The sequence below is a fragment of the Heteronotia binoei genome, chromosome 1 (assembly GCF_032191835.1).
Source record: "Heteronotia binoei isolate CCM8104 ecotype False Entrance Well chromosome 1, APGP_CSIRO_Hbin_v1, whole genome shotgun sequence".
NCBI lineage: Eukaryota > Metazoa > Chordata > Lepidosauria > Squamata > Gekkonidae > Heteronotia > Heteronotia binoei.
In genome coordinates this window covers 164,758,640-164,781,468 of record NC_083223.1, presented here as the reverse complement: position 1 = coordinate 164,781,468, position 22,829 = coordinate 164,758,640, and the positions used below count along the sequence as shown (strand labels likewise).

The following is a 22,829-nucleotide window of genomic DNA, read 5'->3' as shown; positions in this document are numbered from 1 at the left end:
TGTCTGCATTGCCTGAGCTTTTCTAAGCGGACTCGGAAAAATCGTGCGGCGAGACTTTCAGCCGCTCTTCTTGGAATCGGCACTTCATCCGTCAAAGATGGCATTGGGCTTGTCGATACCAATGGGGGAGTCCACAGCCCCGATGGTCACATCGGTCGCTAAATCACCATTCAGACCAACATGCCAATCGAGCGGGGTCAATCCACTAAATGGCCCTCTGAAGGGTCAGTGGACATTCCGGCCAAGAAGTGTCGGGATGACTCGGAGACTCGATCATCCCTACCGAAGAAGGCGAAGTCAAAGGAGAAGCAGAAGAAAAGATCGTCCCGCACTCCTTCCCCTTCTCAGGACGCTTCGGCATCGATGCAGGCTGCTCCACCCAGGAAGATCTTGGTGTCTCCGCGTCAGAGCCCTTCGGTGTCGAGAGGCAGTGCTTGTCGATGCGCGTAGAGAGACCAAGAGGGTGATGCTTAGCGACGCAAGAATGAAGGCTGTACACAGTAGCTGTAAAACCACTATATACATTTATTTACACCAACTCACTCTCCTGACTGACAATATGCTCCGCTGCACTCCAACTCCATAAACCCACAATCACCATTGTTGCTCTGTACATTTATACATGGGACAGCCAATCAGCAACTTGCTGTGTCATGCTGACTCTGCTGGCTGATGTAAGACTTCTGGCAGCCAGCCACCTGCTGTCAGGTACCCCCCTCGTGATTTTGCTGACTGGAATCAACAGTCTGAGGCATCGCATCTGTCTAAGCCTTCAGATCTACTTTCTGTTTTGCAGCACATGCTATAAGCTGTCTCTTTATACATAATAGTGACACCCCTCCTCAGGTTATAGCGGTGCTGACATCCATCCATTACAACATTGCTTATACATATTGATTATTTCTTCATCAATATATTGATTACATAGCTTTCCATATATACATTACAGTTCAGTTCAGTATTTCGTTCTCCTGAACACTTGTGTTAACGCACACACATTTTTCTCCGCTTGCCAATTAACCTGCAAGCACATTGTTATCAGTTGGCACTCTGCCCAGACTGAGCACCTGCCTTATCTTTTTGCTGGCTTGTTTCCCAGACTTGTTCTAACACACAGTACCGTATCATTTCAATACAAGCGCATATACATTTCAAATCACATTTGCTTACAGACTTGTTACAGATTTCAGGTTTTTCTTCACACATTGCATAACATTTGCAGTTTTGTAGAAATTGTTACATCTCAGTCCAGCTTTACAATAGTCACATAGTTTAGTTACATAGTTTATCATACATTTTCAAACAGTAAGTTTGTTTTATTTTACAACATTCCTTTTGCCAGCACTTTACATTTGCACATTGCAACCTTTTTAATTCAGTTATTGCTTACAACCTTGCCTTCCAGGCTTTGCTCATGTGTCTCCTTCCTCTCCAAGAGACATCTCATTCAACAGTTCCAGCACACTGGGATATGCTTTAGGATGGTCATCATATACATAGGTATAACCTCCCTCTTCCCTAGTGAAGGAAGTATCCACATGTACCTCTGGTGCATTTACACAGCCCCTTGGCTTTCCATCTGGCAAACTATTTCCCTTGCCCAGATAATTCACATCAGTGTCAACACCATATCTTTTTGGCGGCACCCCCTTATTTTCTCTTGCAGAGACTCTGACCGGCTCCCTTTTTACAGCCTCAGATGTCTCATGTTGTTTACTGCTGCCTGGTAAACTGCCCATACTGTCTTGCTCCTGCTTCAGTGAGCTTTCTGGCTTTTGCCCCTCCTCACTCTCTAGAGACAGTTGCAGTTTATTTTCCCCAGGCATTTCATTGGCATGAATCTTTGACCAGTTTTCATCCTCGCAAAACGAGGCAGACCTACTCAGCCTAATTAAGTCATTATTGTCCACAAACCTCCAGGACTTCATGCCATTTTGGTACCCTATAAACACCAGTTTTCTGGCTTTGGGACCTCCCTTTCTCCTCTTATCCAGAGGGATGTTCACCCAAGCCTTTGAGCCAAATATTCTTAGGTGATCTAGGGATGGCTTTCTCCCATATAGAACCCTGTAGGGTATATCGTCTATAGCCTCTGTCCATAAACGGTTAGAAATATAACAGGATGCCTTTAAGGCTTCACCCCAATATGCCTGCTTTAGCCCACTATATTGCAACAAAGCATGGCAAATACCTTGAAGTACACCACCTCTCCGTTGGCATCGGAGCACGAGATTGACCTGACCCAATATTCCCACTCATCGGGATCACATCATCGGAGTGACAGTGGCTCGATCTCAGAGGTCGAAGCATCGGTACCGATCGAGCCGTCGGCACCGCTTGATCAGGCAAGGGGTCAGAGAGAGCTGGAACCAACCACCATGGTTTGCTGTTTCCCGCCGCTTTCACCATGGGATCAGCGTCAGTGGCCTTCTCCCTATGCCTATCTGTACCTGCCGTACCAGTGGTACCCCCCTCGTGATTTTGCTGACTGGAATCAACAGTCTGAGGCATCGCATCTGTCGAGGATCTCTCAGCACTCTAGGAGACATCCGTTGGCTTCGGTTTTGATCCCGCCTGAGACGTGGTGTGATGGTGGAAGAAGTCCAGGCTCGGTCATCGGTATCGATTCAGTCACCCGTGAGAACTTCGACGCCGGTTCTCTCCGAACACTCGGTGAGAAGGGACTCCTCGTCTTCGGAACCGACGATCCGGACAGAGCTTTGGAGCCTTTGCCAGTGTCGCATCTCCGTCGGAAGATCTGAAATTGTATGGGGACCTGGTAAAGAGGATGGCACTCTGTGTCTCCCTCCCGGTGACACAATCACAGCCAGTCGTAGATGACACCATCTTCGACATTATGCAATGGGACACGTCAATGGCGGTTGCCTTGCCTGTTATGAAGGTCATCTTACAAGCGGTGAAGGAGCCGTGGTGGCCTCGGCAGAACTGGTTCCCGATCTTGCTTCAACTAGCGAAGGGGGTTTTCTACCAGTTTCTGGCGGAACCGGACCTTCTGTCAGCTCAGGACGGTCATGTATTCCATCACAACGTGCCTCACCTGAAGCTGACAGCGTGGTTCATTGACCCTGTGAATTCTCCAGCAGAGTCCAGCACGTCTTCCTAAACAGCAGGAAGTTGTCTACCCATGCTTCCTATGACAGGAAGTGGCGGAGGTTTCTTCAGTTTTTAGTTGATCCTGCAGTCTTACCCCAACAGGTGGGACTATCGGTGATTTTTGGATTTTTGTTATCGTTGGTGGATGCTGGCCTTGCTTTTTCGTCAGTTAAAGTTTATTTGGCAGCAATATCTGCGTTCCATGAGTCAGTTGAAGGGCATTCAGTTTTTGCACACCCTCATTTTAAGGTTTTTGAAGGGTCTGCTCAGGTTGCATCCTCCATCGAGGTCACCCCCACAGCTGTGGGACCTGACTTTAATTTTGGAAAGGTTGACTTGGCGTCCCTTCGAGCCAATGGCCATATGTTCTTTACAGCTTCTATCTTGGAAGACTTCTTTTTTGTTAGCAATCACATCGACACGCCGTGCAGGGGAGCTCATGGCTATGCGTTGTGACTACCCATATCTAGTTTTTCAGGAGTCTGGAGTTAGCTCCTGATGTTTCTTCTCAAGGTGGTTTCCCAGTTTCACTTTAAGTTAGAAGTTTGGTTGCCCATGTTTTATCCTACACCTTCCTCGGATGAGGAACGTAGGTGGCATGCTTTGGACGTTAAGCGTGCCTTATTGTTATATTTGAGTCGCTCCAAGAGTTTTCATAAGGACCAGCATCTTTTTGTTTCTTATGCTGCTCCTAAGTTGGGTTCCAGAATCTCATCTCAGCGCATTTCAAAGTTGCTCACTGAGACTATTAAACTATGCTACTTGTTGGCAAAGAAGCTGTTGCCTGGGCCCATTCGTGGACACTCTACTAGAGCGATGGCAACATCGGTGGCATTCCTGAAAGGCGTTTCCCTGATGGACATTTGCAAGGCTGCCACCTGGTCCTCTCCACATGCTTTCATGAAGCACTACACTCTGGATGTGCATGCTCAGCAGAGGACTCATCTGGGAGCTGCGGTGCTGCAAGCTGTCTCTTCTGGTTGACCGTCTTCCCGCCTCCAGGTATGTCTTGCTTGCTAATCTCCCATGAGTGTGAGGCACAGAGACCACGAAGAAGATAGACAGGTTGCTTACCTGTAACTGTAGATCTTCGAGTGGTCATCTGTGCATTCACACTACCCACCCTCCTTCTCCACTGCTGATGGTCTCCCTCCAGTAGGGGCTTCCAGCGGTCAGGAAGGAACTGATGGGATCCTCACGCTGGCGCTGGTGAGCATGCGACTGGGATGCCTGAGCATGCCCGCTGGCGCCGAGCGTGAAAAAATCCCGGGCTTTTTAGGTATCAATTCGGGGATCGGCGTAGGCGCTCTATCCCATGAGTGTGAATGCACAGATGACCACTCAAAGATCTACAGTTACAGGTAAGCACCCTGTCTATACTTGAGCTCAAAGCCATGATTTGGATGTTGCCATAAAGTTCTTCTAAAGAAAGGAATGTGATGTTTTGTTTTGGTTTTTGCTGATTCCCCCCTCCTGCTGCAGACCTCACGCTCTCTCCTCTTGCTGGGGGTCCCCTCTTCCCCATGAGCAGCATTTTGGGGATGATTTTAGGCTGCAGTAGTAGGGTGAAGGCAAGGAATTCCTGTTCTGCTGACAGAAATCTCTTCTGTTAGTAAAAGATTAACCCCAAATCCAAGCCAGTGGTAGCAAAAGTGTGTACACTGCTTATGTGTTTTTGTTATTTTAAAAACAAAATGATTGGTCTTCAATCTGAAGCATGCAGATGAAATTATCAAATACCATATTTGCTAAATGCCATACCATACACATAGAACAGTTTCAGTTTTTTTAGTATTTGATGAATAGTTTATCCTAATATTTCTGGATAAAAATTACCATTTTGTTTTTTCATGTTTTCCAACAAGACTTATATAATGTACACATTTCCTCAATAGACTTGGTGGAGGACCAGATGATGCTAAAGAAATTATGCGGCACAGTTTCTTTGTTGGAGTAAACTGGCAAGATGTATATGATAAAAAGGTAGGTTTCTATGGGAGGGCAACAAATGGTTATCAGTTGTAATCTTTTTTGAAACAAAACAAACCCACCTTTCTTCCTAAAACATAGCCGTATTTTTACAGTTCTGCTGACAAATCACAGGATGTGATCCAGTCCAAGTAAACACTTTTATGTCACAGTTTCAATGAAAGAGGTTAGAATATGCTTGAAGGTTTCATGTTGATGTCAATAAGACTTAGAAGTGTTTAATTTTGGTTAGATCATATTTGTTATTTTTCAATAACTATGATCTAACATGGGACTTCTTCTTTTCAAATAGACTATTGTCCTGATGCATATCTGTAAGAGCCAAAGTGGACAAGATGCTATGAGTTATGTGCGCCCAGCTACTTTTAAAAAAAATGCAATTACACGGCTCATGTGCTTGATTCTGATTGGGACCATGGTGGAGTGATATGGGGCTTGCAAGCTCTCATTTCTGAGCCACAGGAAATCAAGATGTTACTCAGCTAATCCAGGTCTCCTGCCTCGACACTCCCAACAAGATTCTTCTTTCACACCTAATTTTTCCTCAGAGTATCACCACCACCAGCAAACCAGTTCTAAAGGTTTTGGCCCTGCCCAAGGGGGTATGCTCAGACTCCTTTCTATTCTGGTCTCTTAAAGACTGTAACACAACTTCTTGGATCTTTCTCTCTCTCCTCTCTCTTTCTGTTCCTTGTAAATAAGGACCAAATGAGACTTAACATAGTTAACAGAGATCAGATTGACCGCATTTTCAACAAAAAGACGTTGATGAAGTAACGTAAAAGCTAACACTGCATAGATAAACACAACAGATTGAGCAAAGGTAAAAGAAATAGGAATAAATGCATATACTCTGTTGCAGTTATACCTGTCTCCTAAGATTGTAATAGAATATTTAATTCTGTGAGTTGTAATTAATTAGGCTTATTTAGTACCTTGGTTCCAATATTCGGGAATCATCTCTTGTTTCATCAGGGCCATGTACTCATAGACGCTGTCCTAAAATACTAAGGTGGACTCCTTCCTCCTTTGGTGTGTAAAATGGCTACTTCTTCAACAAGCTCAGAATTTTTATTTTCTCTCACCCCCACCCCGCCACCAGCAGACTCCTCTTCTCTTACTGTCTTCTAGGACTTCTACTTACATTCTGGCCTCTTGAGGCTCTATGACTAAGGACCCACTGTCCTTCTTTTGCCAGTGTCATTTGTATTTTCATCGTACTCAGTGATCTGCACTAAGGAGGAGATTCCTACCCACTTGCTTCATTTTCCAATTTTCCTCCTGCCAAACTTTGACAGCTACCCCCATATTACACAAAGGGCATAAAGTTTAGCACTAATCCTGGGATGGAAGGTATTTTTCCATGCATGACACTTGGAGAATGGGCATTAAGCCTTCTCTCTTGTGTCATTCGTCTGACCTGAAATGTCCTAGGGGAGCCACTGTTTGCCTTGTTGGGGTGTCTGCATCCCAAGGCTTAGCCCCACCCCCCCGGCCATGGTCCCAGTCAGAATTGGGCTCATGGGTACCTGATCAATGCATTTTTAGAATGCTGATGCTAACTGTTCCAGTCAGGAATATTTCAGCATCTTATCTGTTTTGGCGCTGTCTGAATAGGGAACTGAACTCATACACAGCTGCTGAATGTAAGTTTCACGGCTGCTGAATGTAAGTTTCACCAGCCATTCAAGATTTGGGGTAGAGGAGTGAATTTTCATTTCTCTTCTTTTTCCTGCTCTTTTTTAAAAAGTTCAAATGCTGAATTCATACATGTATACATACCATTTATTTCAGTACTTTATGAAATATTTGGGCCCATGCTTTTAATACTGAAGTTAATTTATGTCCCTAATATTTTGAATTAACTTTTGATTGGTTTCTAATACGCTGAAATACAAGAACTAATTGTTTTTCAGATGCTCAGTATTACCATTTTTTATTTCTTAAGCATATTCCAAGGTTAAAAATCCTTATTTTCTTTCTTTTGAAATGAAGGAACAACATTGCACAACATGCATTTTTACAAACATACCTGTTAAACTTACAATTCTTTTGTAATTGTAGTACTTCTGCATAGTTAAAAGAAAATATGGAATAACTGTGATATTAAAATTTGACTTTTCAATTCTATATATTTCTTGTAATTTAGTTTACTATTTGAGTTAAACTCAAATCCATTTCTATGAAATTGATTCCAGTTTATTGCAGTCACAACTGCAGTTTACCCTCCCAGGCAAATGTCTTTTCTCTAGGGGGGCCCTATACCACTATGGGCCATACTGCATATTGCATTTTATTCGGTGTCTCTGAGATTCCCATTCTACTAATTCAGAAAATATGTGAGGCTTTCTTTTGATTTCCAAAACAGAGAGGCCTTTTTTAGTCTCGTTAAGATATCTTAAGACAATAAGTCTCAAGCCTTCCTTTAATTGATCAATATCAACCTGTACACCAGTTAAACTTAATTAAAGATTTACTTGGCTCTGACATTAACAATATCAGCCAATAAAGGTGAAGTGATGCTTACCACTTCTGGGGAAGACAAAATCTGAGTTATCCAAGTCTGCCCAGTTTCTCTGGAAAACTTTTTTTAAAAAAAACTTTGAGTAGGCAGCATGTTGAATATTTTTTCTGTGGAAAAAACTTGTGCTCAAATAGATGTTTTTGTTAAAGTAATCAGTTGATTTATCAACTTATACATGCATCATGTAAAGTTTCTTTCAAAGATCACTGTTACTTATGTTTTAAGGAGATCCTTCAGTTAATTACCTCTTTCAATGCTAAACATAATTCAGGGAAAGTAGTTTTTTAAATAAAATGTTCAGCATATTAGTTGATGTTAGAATTTGCAACTATATATATATTGGTTTGGATCCCTGGGAACGTTTCCATTCATCCCATTCATGCAAGAGCTTTTGTGTAAGTGGAAATGTAAGGAAGTTATCCTAACTAGGCTTTGTACTGTGTCAGCTTGACCATATTGAATTGTCTAGTGTTTCTGCTTTGGCAAGACATAGTGCAAGATATATTTCAGCATCTCTCCTCCAATAATGATCTTCAGTCATATCATCTCACATATCCAAATTGAACTGCAATAATTGCCTTTTCCTTTTGATTTGTGCAAACAGCAACACTGATCTGAAAAGGAAAATCAGTGCTTGACTCTTGCAGAATGCTCGCAGCTCTTGCAGAATGTCTTGTGAAAATGCAATTGTGGTATATAAAACTTCTCGTCAGCTATTGCATGATGCAATCCAACCCTGTGCATAATATGGGGGCAACTTCCAAGTTTGATAGATTGACAAAAACCATTTGCCTTTTTTAAAATAACAGAATGACTCTGATGGAATTTACTTTAGTGCTCATCTGGTTCCTCTCCAAGTGCTTTATCTTTTATGTTGACAGATATCTTGAAATAAGCTTTTTAAATGGGATCTTGAAAAAGAAATCAATGAAATTTATAAAAAACAAACAGTATAAAGCATGCAATATAACTAATTGCATTTTGAAGTTCTTTTGTGTGGCTTTCTTATGAACACTGGTAAAACATGGGAAGGCAGTTTCTTCTGTACTGAGGGGATTCCTTGACAATGCACTAAGATTTAGAAAGTTAGTATTAATTTTAGGCAGAATTCCTGAAAAACACTTTCCTGGGAGTAAGTACCTTTGATTAAAATGGGAATGGCTGCCTTGCAGGGTGGACTCTGTGTCCTTATACCCTGCTGAGGTTGCTTCCCTCCTGCTTTGGTCAACACTCTTACTTTGGTCCACTGAGAACCAGTTTGGTGTAGTGGTTAAGTGTGCGAACTCTTATCTGGGAGAACCAGGTTTGATTCCCCACTTCTTTATTTGCAGCTGTTGGAATGGCCTTGAGTCAGCCATAAGTCTCATAGGAGTTGTCCTTAAAAGGACAGCTGCTGTAAGAGCTCTCTCAGCCCAACCTACCTTACAGGCAATGTTCCCTCTAAGCTATGGAGTCTTGTAAGCAAAAATTCTGCTTTGTGAGCTGCTAGCATTAAAGTTATGAGCTACTGCATAAATTAATGTGCTCTGGGTTCATTCTTCCTGAGCTAAGACAAAAATGTGTGAGCTGGAGGCTAAAAATCTATGAGCTAGCTCACTCTAACTCAGCTTAGAGGAAACATTGCTCACAGGGTGTCTGTTGTGGGCAGGGGAAGGTAAAAGAAATTGTGACTGTTCTGAGATTCAGAGTATAGGGCTGGATATATATCCAATATCATCATCATCTTCACAGTCGGACCAGTCACAGACTTTCATGCTAACCTACCTCACAGGGTTGTTGTGCAGATCAAAAGGAAGAGAGAAGAATGACCTAAGCTGCTTTGGTCCGCACTGTGGTGAAAGTCTATGCTTTTCCTAGGCAGAGTCTGCAGGGAGGGGGAAGGAGATGGAAATCTGAAGTCAGATCAATTTCCCTACAAAAACAACTACCTTGGATGGGTGGGAAGACAGCAAGGGTGGGGGGGGGCACTCTCCCAGATACTCTTTCTAGAGCCTGTTGTATTTTATCCACAATGGGCCTTATTTCTAGATTTTATATAAGCAGTTATGTCAAGTTTTATCTTTTATTCTGGTTTATGGTTTGTGTGTGTCTTAGCACATTATATATATTATTTCTAAGCTTTTTGTTGGAATCTTGGGGATTAGGTTTTAGTATATTAAAGATTACCTGAGAGGCGACAACTGAATTTCTAATGTATATTTCTAATATATCACTTAGTTTTTGTATTTATTAACACCTTTCACACTTTCTGAAAGTGAAACTTGATACTAAATTTCTTTGCGCTATTGAACACAAATTAAAGTGTAAAATATTATTATTGAGATTTTTGTCCATTACAAGGAGCTGTAATGCCAGTAATCTTCACCACCACTAAATCTTTATTCTTCCTTCAGCTGAAGGAAGTACGAAATATAGGTCTTATACACCTAAAGTGGTCACTTATAAATGTGTGGAGCTTTGTAAATGATTAATGCATTACCTTTTAACTTGCTTGATCTATCTCTGGAAGGCTATCTCAACCATCCTCTGTAGGCAATGACAGTGTAGGAGCACCTGTTTGGGGCCAAATATTTGTAAGAGGCAATATCATGGATGTAGTCTACCTTGCTTGAACTAAATTTGAAATACTTTTTCTGTTTGTCTTCTAATACTCACTTAGTAAGCAGTGTGGCGATAGTAAGTGCCATGAGGTTACATCTGACTTATAGTGACCCTGTTGAGTTTTCAAGGTGAGAGACATTCAGAAGTGGTTTGCCATTGCATGTCTCCATGTTATGATCCTGGTATTTCTTGGAGGTCTCCCATCGAAATATCTGCTTAGCTTCTGCATGCCCATTATACAGCAAGTTAGATACTCTCATAAGACAATGGACCATTTTAGACATACGAATTTGCACTGATAACTATTGCATAGTTTGCACATGTGGACACTGCATGTCTCCACAGCAAACTAGGCAACCTGCACAGTTGGGCTAAGAGATCTATCCAGTCACATGCACATTTTTACATGTAAGTACACCTTGACTAGGACCATGATGTAATCTCTTATAAATATTTGGCCCCAAAGAGCTGTTCTTACACTGTCACTGTTCTTACAATGTCACTGTCATTGCATGTCTCCATGTCATGATCCTGGTATTTCTTAGAGGTCTCTCATCCAAATACTTGCTTAGCTTCTGCATGCCCATTATACAGCAAGTTAGGTGCTCTCATAAGCCAATGAACCATTTTAGACATATGAATTTGCACTGATAACTATTGCATAGTTTGCATATGTGGACACTGCATGTCATTCTCCACAGCAAACTAAGCAACCTGCACAGTTGGATTACGAGATCTATCCAGTCACATGCGCATTTTTACATATAAGCACACCTTGACTAGGACCATGATGTCATCTCTTATAAATATTTGGCCCCAAAGAGCTGTTCTTACACTGTCACTGCCTACAGGGCGTGGCTGTGGTAGCCTTTCAGAAGTAGCCCCTCACTTCTAATGAGTTGCATTGTCAACACTTTTCAGAGAGCACAAGTGGCTGTTTCCAAGTGCAGTAGAACCAAAAAAGGTTTGTGCATTTGCAGAGCATGGGGCTTTGGATACCAATCAAAGCTTTTCCTCATCTCTGTTTTTATCTCAAGCATTTATATAAACATTTTGGTTTTATAAGCCCAATAGTGTGAAGTAAAAGTTCTAAAACAAAAAAGTTTAAAAAAACCCTGGGTTTTAAAATTTGTAAAGAAGTTTCAATATATTTTTGTTCCTTATTAAGATTTAGCTAAAGACAGTTAAAATAGATGTTAAAAGGATTGGAGAGAAGCAAAGGCTCAGTGGTAGAGCATCTTCTTGGATACAGAATGTCTCAGGTTCGATTTTTGGCACCTGCAGTTAAAGAATTGGGCAGTGTGTGTAGTAAGTGCTGTGTCCCATTTTTAACACCCTTGATCACGTCTTGCAAACAGTGCCATGGCTTCCTTGATAGAATCAATCCATCTCATGTTGGGTCCTCTTCTTTTCCTTCTGCCTTCAACTTTACCTAGCACTATTGTCTTCTCCATTGACTGCTATCTTCTTGAATGTGACCAAAGTTAAATAGCCTCAGTTTAGTCATTTAGCTTCTAGGGAGTGTTCAGGCTTGATTTGATCTAGAATTCACTTATTTGTCTTTTCAAAGTTCCATACTATCCTCCAACAGGACATTTCAAAAGAATCAGCTTCCTGCCAGCTTTCTTTATTGTCTAACTTTCACATCCATAGATAGTAATGAGGTGTACTATAGTATGAATTATCTTGATATTGGTCACCAGCAACACATCCTAGACTCTTTTCTAGCTCCTTCATGGCTGCTCGTCTCAGTCTCCTGATTTCTTCGATGCAGTCTCTCTTTTGGTTGATGATGGAATCAAGGAATAGAAAATCTTTTAACAATTTCAATTTCTGCATCGTCAGGCATTAGCTAATGTGAAAATCTCTACCTAGCACTCTGGAGAGTTGCAGTCAAACTAAGTAGACAATACTGACCTTGATGGCAGTAAGGCAGCTTCATGTGTTCATGTATTAAGAAGATATTTTTGATTAATTCCTTGAAAATTTTTCTAAAGACCAAATTCCATTTTAAAATTTTTTACTTGTAATTAACAGATTACTTGAAAGGTGTTGACTATTTTATTATCTATTTTGATACCATGTGCATTCGTTAAGGCAAGAACTGAGAAGAGTATGACTGTACAGTTATTTACAGGATAATCAAAATAGGTCATGTCCTAGAACCACCAAGTTTCCTTTTTTAAATAGAACTATACAGTTGTTTTATGACTACAATATATTATTCCATATATTGCAATCAACATATAAATATGTATGTATTTAGAGTTCAGTTTGAGCTGATTGTGATGAAAATATTTCAGTGCTATTGCATCATTGTAAATACAAGGCATTTAAGTTGATAGTTTAAATAATAAATCATTGGTTTGTATCTCCAGTTGTGGTGATGGTAATTGCGCTGTGTACAGTTGGATGATGGCTATTTTAAACTATCTTTTGTTTCCCAGGTTTTTGACTTTCATTTTATGCTTGCATCTTTCTCTATACTAAAATGTGGGATTAGAGCGAGCCATTTGCTAATCTTGTCCATTTTTGGTTTAGTTTTGCTAATCTGGAATAGATTGAAATAGTTCATGATCAGTGGATGCCCAGAAAGTCAGAGGGTTTGTCATGAACACTTGTATATCCTGCCTATGGTTGTGGACTGGTTCTAAATGAGGGGGCAGAAACCGTATCTGCAGGTAAAATTAGATGATGATTGGTTAAATACTCTTTGACGTAGGGCCTGGGGAAGTTAATAATGACTAAATGTTCAGTAGTTTATGCTCACTCAAGCTGCAGTCTTATACTTCTGAATCTGTTGCTGCACATGAATTTTAAATTGTACTTCCAACTAGGCCAGAAATGGCAGCCATTTATTTTTTGTTATTACAAGGCTATTTCATGATAGAACCCCATGCAGATTATATAGGACTAACAGATTTACTAGGATAATTTTAATAACAGCTCCCTACCCAGTTCACTTCAAAGTGGTAGTTTTGCTTCACAAAATCCTTCAAAGACTTGAACTCTAATATTGTTTAGACATTGTTTTGTCCCTATAGTTATTCAGATGAAGACGAGCTCCATTCTTAAAACAAGATCAGATGTAATTTAGAATCCCTTCACCCAGTTTATTGTGAACAAGAAAACAGATATGGTTGTGTTTGCCACATGGTGTTGCAAGACCATGTAGTGTGTTAGGACCAAAGTACAAAATACATTATTCCATTATTTAGATTGTGGTTATCTTGATCCATCCTGCATTCCTTGCAGCCATGTGAAAACTGCCAGGAACTGATTTCTTCAAGCACTCAGAGCTGCTTCAAGGGTTTCTGACACCCTAGGCCCCCAGCCTCACCCACACCTGCGGTGACAAGGGTCAGCACAGTGGTGGTAGGTGACGTGGCACTGAGCACCTCCAAGTGCATATACCGCCCCTGCTCAGTCTTCCAGGACTGTGCTTCTGCTGGAAGCGCAGACCCAGGAAGGCTGAGTGGGGTCAGCGGGGCGACTGTGTGGTTTGAGCCTGGCTCCAAGTGCCTACCGCTGCCCTGGTGCCCCTTCCCCTCTGTTGCCCCCCCGCAGGTAGGCAGTGAGGCAGAGGAGGCCAGTGGACAGGCAGGTGACAAGGGTGAGTGTAGTGGCAGTGGGGAAGGGGCACACATGGGGAGTGTCCGCCGGTTGCCCCTAAGGCTGGGTAGTGCCCTAGGCAGTTACTGGCCTACTGGGACTTGCAGCATACAATTCTGATTGGGATGACAGTATAGAGAGAGAAGAGGCTGCATTCCATCAAGGGATGGTGGGATATAAATGTGGTAAAATAAATTATCTTCCATGCCATTTTTCTGACCTGAAACAATCCCAGGGGGCACTTTTTTACTCATTGTAGGGCTTCACATGTGTTTGTGGAACAATGTATTATACAGCTTGATTCTTAGTGGTATTTTTGTTTACAAAGAAAAATGTACTATATGTATAATATTAGCAGCAGCAGATTTATTGTATGTGGCCATTGACCATCACAATACAAAATTAAACACAATATCATAAATATATGCAGGGCTTTTTTTGTATCAGGAACTCCTTTGCATATTAGGCCGCACTCCCCTGATGTGTATCCACTCCTCCAAGAGCTTACAGTAGGCCCTGGAATAAGATCCTAATATGGCCTAATATGCAAAGGAGTTCCTGCTACAAAAAAGCCCTGAATATATGTATAATAATAAAATAATTGTTAGTACTGAAAGATCCACAGCATTCTAGCTGTTGCTCCCATTGCTTTTATTATGAATTTAAAATTATCCTAAGCCAATATTAAAATTAGACATTGTGCATTATGAGTTATTTCAGGATATAATGTATGCCTATAGCTTTTGGTATGAAATGAGAAATTATTCTTAATCAATAGCTGATATAAAATGATAAAATTATGTACATATATTAAGAAATCTTAAAGAACCTAAAGGTCTGTACTGATTATTACACTTCTTAAAGTATGCATGTATTTGGAATTACGTAGAATTCCAGTACTTTGAATGTGTACTTCAATATTTTCCCTAGTCTAAGAGTCCTCAAGACTTGCTAGTGATATTGTTCACTGAATTAAAACTGCCACAGATAATGAAATCAGAATTTCAATTGACCCATGTTTTGTTTAAATATGAAATTAATGTAGGTGGGTCTCTTCATTAGATTTTTAAAAAATGGACACACTGAGGGCGAGTAGTGTAATCCAACTCCGAGACATCTTTCACTGCACTTTTTACCATATTTCTCATGCCATTTTAGAAGCAATATTATGAGGAGGGGGGTTTCTTACTGCGTTTCTCTTATTTTCCTCTGGAGGTGGTGCAGAAGTTCCATGTGCTGGTTCCTCATTTCTTGACAAGAGTTCTTCAGAAGCTGGTAATTTTTTAGAGGTTTTTCCTCTAAAATTGGATGATGTATTTTGAGAGTATCCATAAATTTTTGTCACCAAAATAAGTTTTCAATTATATGAAATGTACCAGTGAATTTAAAAACAAAATATCCTGTAGAGTTAATGGGCATGTGCCAAGACTACAATTGACATTGTTCTTTACTACTCCTCTTCCATGCTGCAGAAAAAGAGAAGGGACCAATATAGTACAGAGGCTCAGTGTACAATGGCAGGAAGGCTATCAGTTGTGGACTAAGCCATGGAGGTGATAAAATGAGCAGAATGCTGTCTAAAAATTTCATGTACCCTTGTAGCTGAAATGGCAGGGGGGAAACAAAGTCATGAGACTTCAACTCTTAAAAACACAAAAAGTTTGGAATACATCTCTTGGATTAACCAAAGATTCTGTAAAAATCCAATTAGATTTGATTAACTTACTTTACATATGTTTGAAAATCATGGTCTGCTTTAATGCTACTAGTATTTATTATTCAGTATTCAATATTGTTTATAATAGGCCTTCAAACTTACCAACACATGGTTGTATGTCTAATGAAGATGGAAGTCTTGATGTTATAGCACTGTTCACTTTTGAAATCTTTTCTTCCAATTTTATTGTAAAAGGTTTCTTACAACTGATGAAGATTCATACCAAAACAGGACTATAGCTGGCATCCTGTCTGCTTTCTTACAACACAACTTCATAGCAATTTTTTTTTCAATTGCAAGGATTTTGGCAGTTATCTCAGTTGTTAATGTATGTAATTGCTGATGATGTTATTTCTTGCAACACAACTTCATAGCATTTTTTAAAATTGCAAGGATTTTGGCTCTTGTTACATTTGTTAATGTAATTGCCTGTGCTGGTTCTGATCATTAGATTTGCGCCAACTGCACTGACTGCTGATTGAATACTGGATCCAGTTCAAGATAATGGTTTTGACCTTTAAAGCCCTATGTGGCCTGGAACCATATACCTGTGGGACGACCTCTCCTCACATGAACCCCAAGAGCTTTACGCTCTTCTGACTGTCACCTCCTGGTAGTTCCCAGCCTGAAGGACATCCACTTAACCTCAACCAGGGCAAGTGTTAACTTAATGGAACATGCTCCGACTTGAGATCAGGGCCCTGCAAGACTTACTTCAATTTCACAGGGCCTGTAAAACAAGAGTTGTTCCACCAGGATTTTGGCCGAGGCAGCAAATGTTGAATCATTCTGGCCTTCTCTGCTCATGGCCCCTCTCCCAGTGCCCCGCTGTCCTTGACTAGAGTCTCCTGGGCCCCTATTTTCTGCCTGACATGAGACATGGATTGCTGACAGTGTTTTATATTGTAAGCTGCCGTGAGCCCACTCATGGGATAGGAAAGGGTATAAATTAATTACATAAATAATCATAACTATTGTGTCACATGTTGATGTTTTTATAATATTTAGGTGGTGAGTGGATTTATGCTCACCTGCAAAGACTAATGGACCCAGCTGGGTTCTAGAAAGCTCTGTGGGAACTGATGCCCTCCAGCTATTCCTTTGGTGAGCTGATAGAGGACTAGAATGCCCATCTCTCTGAAGCCAATATCCTCTGCAAAAAATTTCCCCTGGTATACTATGGAACATAGGGTGATGAAACGGGAACTCGAATGAGTTTGGTGACAAGCTCGTGATGAAGCTACAAAAGCATCTTATAGGATGTTTATTAAATCCAATAAGATGGTGGTGAAGGCTGCTAAAAAGGAGTTTTACATGGCCTCCATCACGTCTGCTAGCTCTCACCTGCCTCAATTTTTCAAAGCAATTAGGTCTCTTATATCTTCCTCAGAGAAACTCAGAATAGTACTAATTCAGCCATAAGCTGTGAGGCATTGTGAGCTTTTTTGCAGATAAAGTTTCATCACTCCTTTATGACCTCCCAACCAACATTGATATAGTATGTGAACTAGAGGCCCCTTGACTGTCTGGATTTGGTTTTTGAGAAGTTTAACTGGCTCTCCCAAGTCAATATCGACAAGATTCTGGGGGCTGTTAGGCCAACCACCTGCCTCTTAGATGTGGACCCTTCATGGCTGGCGAAAGCTAGCGGTGAGGAATTACAAGGTTTCCTGGATGATATCATCAATCTATCCCTGGGTTTGGGGATCTTTCTGAAGGAACTGAAGGTGATGGTGGGTTCTTTTAAAAAGCCATCTTTAGACCCCATGGATCTAGCCAATTATCCCCCAGTCCTGAATCTTTCATTTCTGGGCAAGATAATTGAGAAAGGGTTGGCAGAACAGCTCCAGAAATTCCTGGATGGCACATTAGTGTTGAATCCATTCCACCCCGGCTATGGGACATAGGCTGAGCTGGTCACCCTCACAGATGCTCTCCACAGGCAGCTGGATTGAGGTGGGTCAGCACTGCTGATATTACTTGATCTTCTTCGTGGTCTCTGTGCTTCACACTCATGGGATAGTGCGCCTGCGCCGATCCCCGAATCGGTATATGCAAAAGCCCGGGATTTTTTCGCGCCAGGCGCCAGCAGGCATGCGCAAGCGACCCACTGCGCATGCCCACCGGCGCCCGCGCGGCAATCCCGCCAGTTCCTTTCTGACCGCTGCGCTAGAGAGGTTCCCTTTCTGATTCTCCGGTCGGTGAGAGCGATCTTTTTCTCTCTTTCAGCCCGTTTTGGATTTGTATATAGTTAGTTAGCCAGTTATTAGTGTTAGTTAGTGTTAGAAAAAAAAAAAAAAAAAAAAAAGAAGAAGCGTTTTTGCTTTTAGTCCGGCGGATCGCCCTTTGGGGTGGTCCGCTTCCGTTTTTGACCTCCCTTTCTCTCAGACGTTTCTGAGTAAAAGGAAAAAGCTTTTCCCGCGCGACCGCTTATGGAAAGTCGCTGGGGGTTTTTTAAGCGCTGCCAGGCTTGTGGGAGGAAGATTGCCCCCCCCGACGGACATTCCTTGTGCCTACTGTGTTTGGGGGAGGCGCACAGAGTCGAGTCGTGCCCGCATTGCCTTCGGTTCTCGAAACAGACCAGGAAGAACCGAGCGGCTCGGCTATCGGCAGCGCTTACCGAATCGGCGCTTCGACCCCATCGACCGATGGAGGGTTCGGCACCGAAGTCGACCGACAACCCGGCACAGGAGCTTGCATCGGCCGATGCTGCTCCGATTCTGACCTTGGAATCGCCGGAAGAGCGTGGCTCCACGAAGCGTCCCCACGAGGGTTCGGTGGATACGCCCGCTAAAAAACGCCGAGAGGACTCGGGGACCCGAGATCCGAAAAAGGCGAAATCGAAGAAGAAGCACAAGCGACCCCGCACTCCTTCTCCGTCGGAGGGCGCATCGGCATCGGCAAAACCGCCGAAATCGATTCGGGTTTCCCCGCGCAGGAGCCCAGCAGCCCAACAACGCCTGTCGGCGTCGGAGCAGGAACCGGAAATTGACCTTACCCAACGGTCTTCATCCTCAGGCTCGCGGCGTCGGTCGAGCAGCGGATCGACGTCGGGGGTGGACGCTTCGGCACCGGTCATAGACCCGCCCTTCAAGCCCCGACCCCGGCGGGACCTAGCCTACACCCCGCAACGCTTCCCGATACCACCATGGGAGCAACGGCGGTGGCAACCTCCCTACTCCCGATACGAATCCTGTCGGTGGTACCCGGAGGACTACCAAGACTGGGAACAAGCTTCGGTGTTTTCTGCGACGTCGAGGGTCTCGCATCACTCCCGGAAGGCGTCGGCGTCGGTGTCGGTCCCCCCGGATCGACAGCTAGTCCCGGTCGAAGCTCCCCCGAGACTTTCGTCGGTGCAACTCCAACCGCGAGAGTCGACACCGAGGCTCTCCGAGCATTCCGCCCAGCGTGACTCCTCGTCATCGGAGTCGGACAGTGAGATCCCTGATCTGGAGCCTTCGCCTGGTTCCAACACGGCGGAGGATCTCCCGATCTCGCCGTCGGAAGACCTGAAATCCTATGGCGACCTTGTGAGGCGCATCGCTTCCACCCTTAAACTGCCTGTGATCCAACCGGAACCCGTAGTGGACGACAACGTGTTCGACATAATGCAGAGGAACACGTCCACTGCGGTGGCCCTTCCGGTCACCAAGGTGATTCTGCAGGCCATCAAAGAATCGTGGAACAAGCCTTCCTCCACACCTGTCTCCTCTAAACGCCTGGACCACATGTACAGGGTTCAGGAAGCAGGTGCTGAGTTTCTATTCACCCACCCACGTCCGAATTCCGTGGTCGTCTCCTCCTCCTCGAAGGCAAGGAAGGTGCACTCCTCCCCACCGGACAAGGAGGGCAGGAAGATCGATGGGATGGGCCGCAAGGTCTATTCAGCGGGGGCACTTGGCATCAAGGTATCCAACTATGCAGCCTGCATGGCCAGGTACCAGTATGCTGTGTGGGAACAGCTTTCCCCCTTCCTCTCTTCACTAAGTGAGGACAAGAAGACGGCGGCAATGAAATTACAAAGGGAAGGTCTCGCTGTAGCCAGACAGCAGCTGGCTGCAGCGAAACATATGGTGGAAGCTTCAGCCAAAGCCATCACATCGGCAGTTTGCATCAGGCGACACTCCTGGCTCAGGTCAACGGCACTGCACCAAGACACCAAGACCTTTATCGAGGACTTACCCTTCGAGGGTGAGGGACTCTTCAGCACTACGACCGACGCGGCGCTGCAAGAGTTTGATAAGAGCGTCAAGACATCCAGGAACTTGGGGGTCCAGCCTTCCTCTAAGTCTCCGAAGTCGAAACAATGGTCCAAACCCTGGACCAAGAAGCCCTATCAGAAGTTCTCCCCTGAGCAGTGGCGTCCTCGCTCGCAGCAACCTGAACGACCGCCCTACTCCGGCAACGGTAGAAACCGTTATGGGGGCCAGCCTTCTAATAAATCTAAGGGGGCTCGGCCACAGAAGCAGGGGGTTTGACTTCCCGCAAGCACGCGTCATCGCCCCCACTGTCGACCATTCCATTCGCCTACGCCCTTTCCTGCCTGCCTGGGAGTTAATCTCCACAGACAGGTGGGCTCTGTCCATTATACGAGAGGGCTACAAGATAGAGTTTATCCAGACCCCAAACCAGTCCGTGGTAGTTACCACTCCCCCTTCCCCACCTCTGCTGGCGGAGGTGAGCAACCTCCTACAGAAACAAGCCATAGAAGTTGTTCCACCGGAGGCCAGGTTGGGAGGCTTCTACTCCCGCTACTTTCTGGTCCCCAAGAGGGACGGGGGCCTACGGCCTATCATGGACTTGCGGGGTCTGAACAAATTCATTCTATATCAGAAATTCAGAATGGCTACACTGCAAACAATCCTGCCCCTCATCAACCAAGGGGATTGGATGGCGACCCTGGACCTCAGGGATGCTTACTTTCATGTCAGCATCCATCCTGCGTTCAGGCGTTTCCTGCGGTTTGCAGTGGGTGCTCGTCACTTCCAATTCAGGGCCCTGCCGTTTGGACTGTCTACTGCTCCTCGGGTGTTCACGAAGCTGATGAGTGTGGTGGCTGCTCACCTTCGTCTTCAGGGAGTCGTTGTTTTTCCGTACATCGACGACTAGCTTCTCGTGGCAAGGTCGAGGGAGAGTCTAACATCTCATATCGCCATCACTCTGCGCCTTCTCGGCACCCTGGGGTTGCAGGTCAACGTGGAGAAGTCTCATCTCACCCCGTCAAAGACAGTTCAATTCATAGGGGCTCTGTTGGACACAGATCAGCACAGAGCTTTTCTTCCCGCTCAGAGAGCAAAGGACATCATGACCCTAGTACAGCTTCTCCAAAGACGACAGTGGGGCACAGCACAGCAGATCCAGCGGATGCTGGGACTGATGGCTGCGACGACGAGCGTGCTGCGTTTTGCAAGACTGCACATGAGGGGCTTACAACTATGGTTCTTGCGCCATTTTCGCCCTCTCAGAGACTCACCTCGGAAGAGGTTTACCATCCCATCCGAGGCTCTTCAATCCCTGCAATGGTGGGGGTCGGAGGGCAACATCTGCCAAGGGGCTCCCTTTCATCTGCCAACCCCTTCCGTGACTATCGCCACCGATGCTTCCATGTGGGGGTGGGGAGCTCATCTGGAGAACTTATGTGTGGGGGGCAAGTGGCCACTGAAACTCAACCGGTACCACATAAACTACCTGGAACTGCTGGCGGTCCACTTTGCTCTTCGTTCCTTCCGCCCTTTGTTAGCGGGGAAGATAGTGGCATTACTGACGGACAACACCACTGCCATGTGTTATATAAACAGGCAGGGAGGGACAGTGTCTCACAAGCTGTGCTCACTGGCATTAGATCTCTGGAGGGAGTGCCTCCAGTGGGGCATTTTTGTGAAGGCTACGCATCTGCCTGGGGTCCTCAATGTACGGGCAGACTCGCTCAGCAGGGGCGCAGCGTCCCCACACGAATGGGAACTGCAGTGGAAGTTCCTGGAACCGGTGTTCCAACTTTGGGGCTACCCGCAGTTAGACGTCTTCGCCACAGCGCGGAACAAGAAGTGCCCATTGTTTTGTGCCAGAGGGGGTGCGGACCCAGCTTCCCTGGGGGACGGACTCCTTTTCCGGTGGGAGGGCTGGTTCCTGTACATGTTCCCACCCTTACCCCTGTTGACGAGAGTGGTCCACAAGTTAGTGCAGGAGAGGCCACGATGCATTCTGGTGACCCCGTGGTGGCCCCGTCAGAGCTGGTTCCCGATTCTGCTCCAGCAGTCGGAGGGGGTCTTTTACCAGTTTCCGGCGGAACCGGACCTGTTGTCGGCCCAGGGCGGACACGTACTCCATCACAACGTGCCACACCTGAAGCTGACAGCGTGGTTCATCGATCACTAGACTTTTCCACCAGAGTTCAACATGTGCTCCAGAGTAGCAGGAAACCTTCCACCCGTGCCTCTTACGAGAGGAAGTGGAAGAAGTTCAGTGACTTCGTGGCTGGCTCTCCTGTGCCAACCAACTCGGTTGGGCTCCCAAAAATTTTTGAGTTTCTTTTGTCCTTGATCGATGAGGGGTTAGTTTTCTCCTCCGTCAAGGTTTATTTGGCAGCTATTTCTGCCTTCCATGTCTCGGTTGAGGGTCACTCTGTTTTTGCGCACCCACATTCCAAGAGGTTTTTAAAGGGGCTCTTCCGGCTTCATCCCCCCTCGAGATCCCCTCCACAGTTGTGGGACCTGACTTTAGTTTTGGACAAGCTAACTCGCCGTCCCTTTGAACCCATGGCTACATGCTCCCTGCAGCTTTTGTCATGGAAGACTGCGTTTTTAGTGGCCATCACTTCAGCACGCCGTGCGGGGGAGCTCACAGCGATGCGGTGTGACTACCCATACCTTGCCTTTAGGGAGGCCGGAGTTTCTTTGGCCCCGGACATTACCTTTCTCCCGAAAGTGGTTTCCCAGTTTCACCTTAACTTAGAGGTTTGGTTACCCACGTTTTACCCTAGCCCTTCCTCGGACGAGGAACGGAGGCTACATGCACTGGACGTTAAGCGTGCCCTCCTGTTTTATTTAAACCGTTCAAGGGGTTTTCGTAAAGATAACCAGCTTTTTGTCTCCTACTCTGCCCCTAAGTTAGGGTCCAAGATTTCGTCTCAGAGACTTTCCAAGTGGCTTACTGAGACGATCAAACTTTGTTATCTGTTGGCTAAAAAGCCTTTACCTGGACCTGTGCGTGGACACTCCACTAGGGCGATGGCTACGTCGGTGGCATTCCTGAAAGGCGTGTCCCTCTCCGATG

The 22,829-nt window shown here is 44.6% G+C and overlaps 1 protein-coding gene across 3 annotated transcripts in view; it reads left to right on the top strand.

Annotated features, from left to right (window-relative positions):
• The window catches only part of AKT3 (AKT serine/threonine kinase 3), a 340,649-nt gene that overhangs the window by 295,125 nt on the left and 22,695 nt on the right, over window positions 1–22,829 (top strand). For 2 of the 3 annotated variants that reach the window (XM_060243709.1, XM_060243690.1), the window contains 2 exons: window positions 5,010–5,097; window positions 15,056–15,115. In XM_060243709.1, coding sequence (XP_060099692.1) covers window positions 5,010–5,097; window positions 15,056–15,115 — 148 coding nt within the window. The remainder of the gene's footprint in view (window positions 1–5,009; window positions 5,098–15,055; window positions 15,116–22,829) is intronic. The other variant, XM_060243700.1, reaches the window with a different exon arrangement.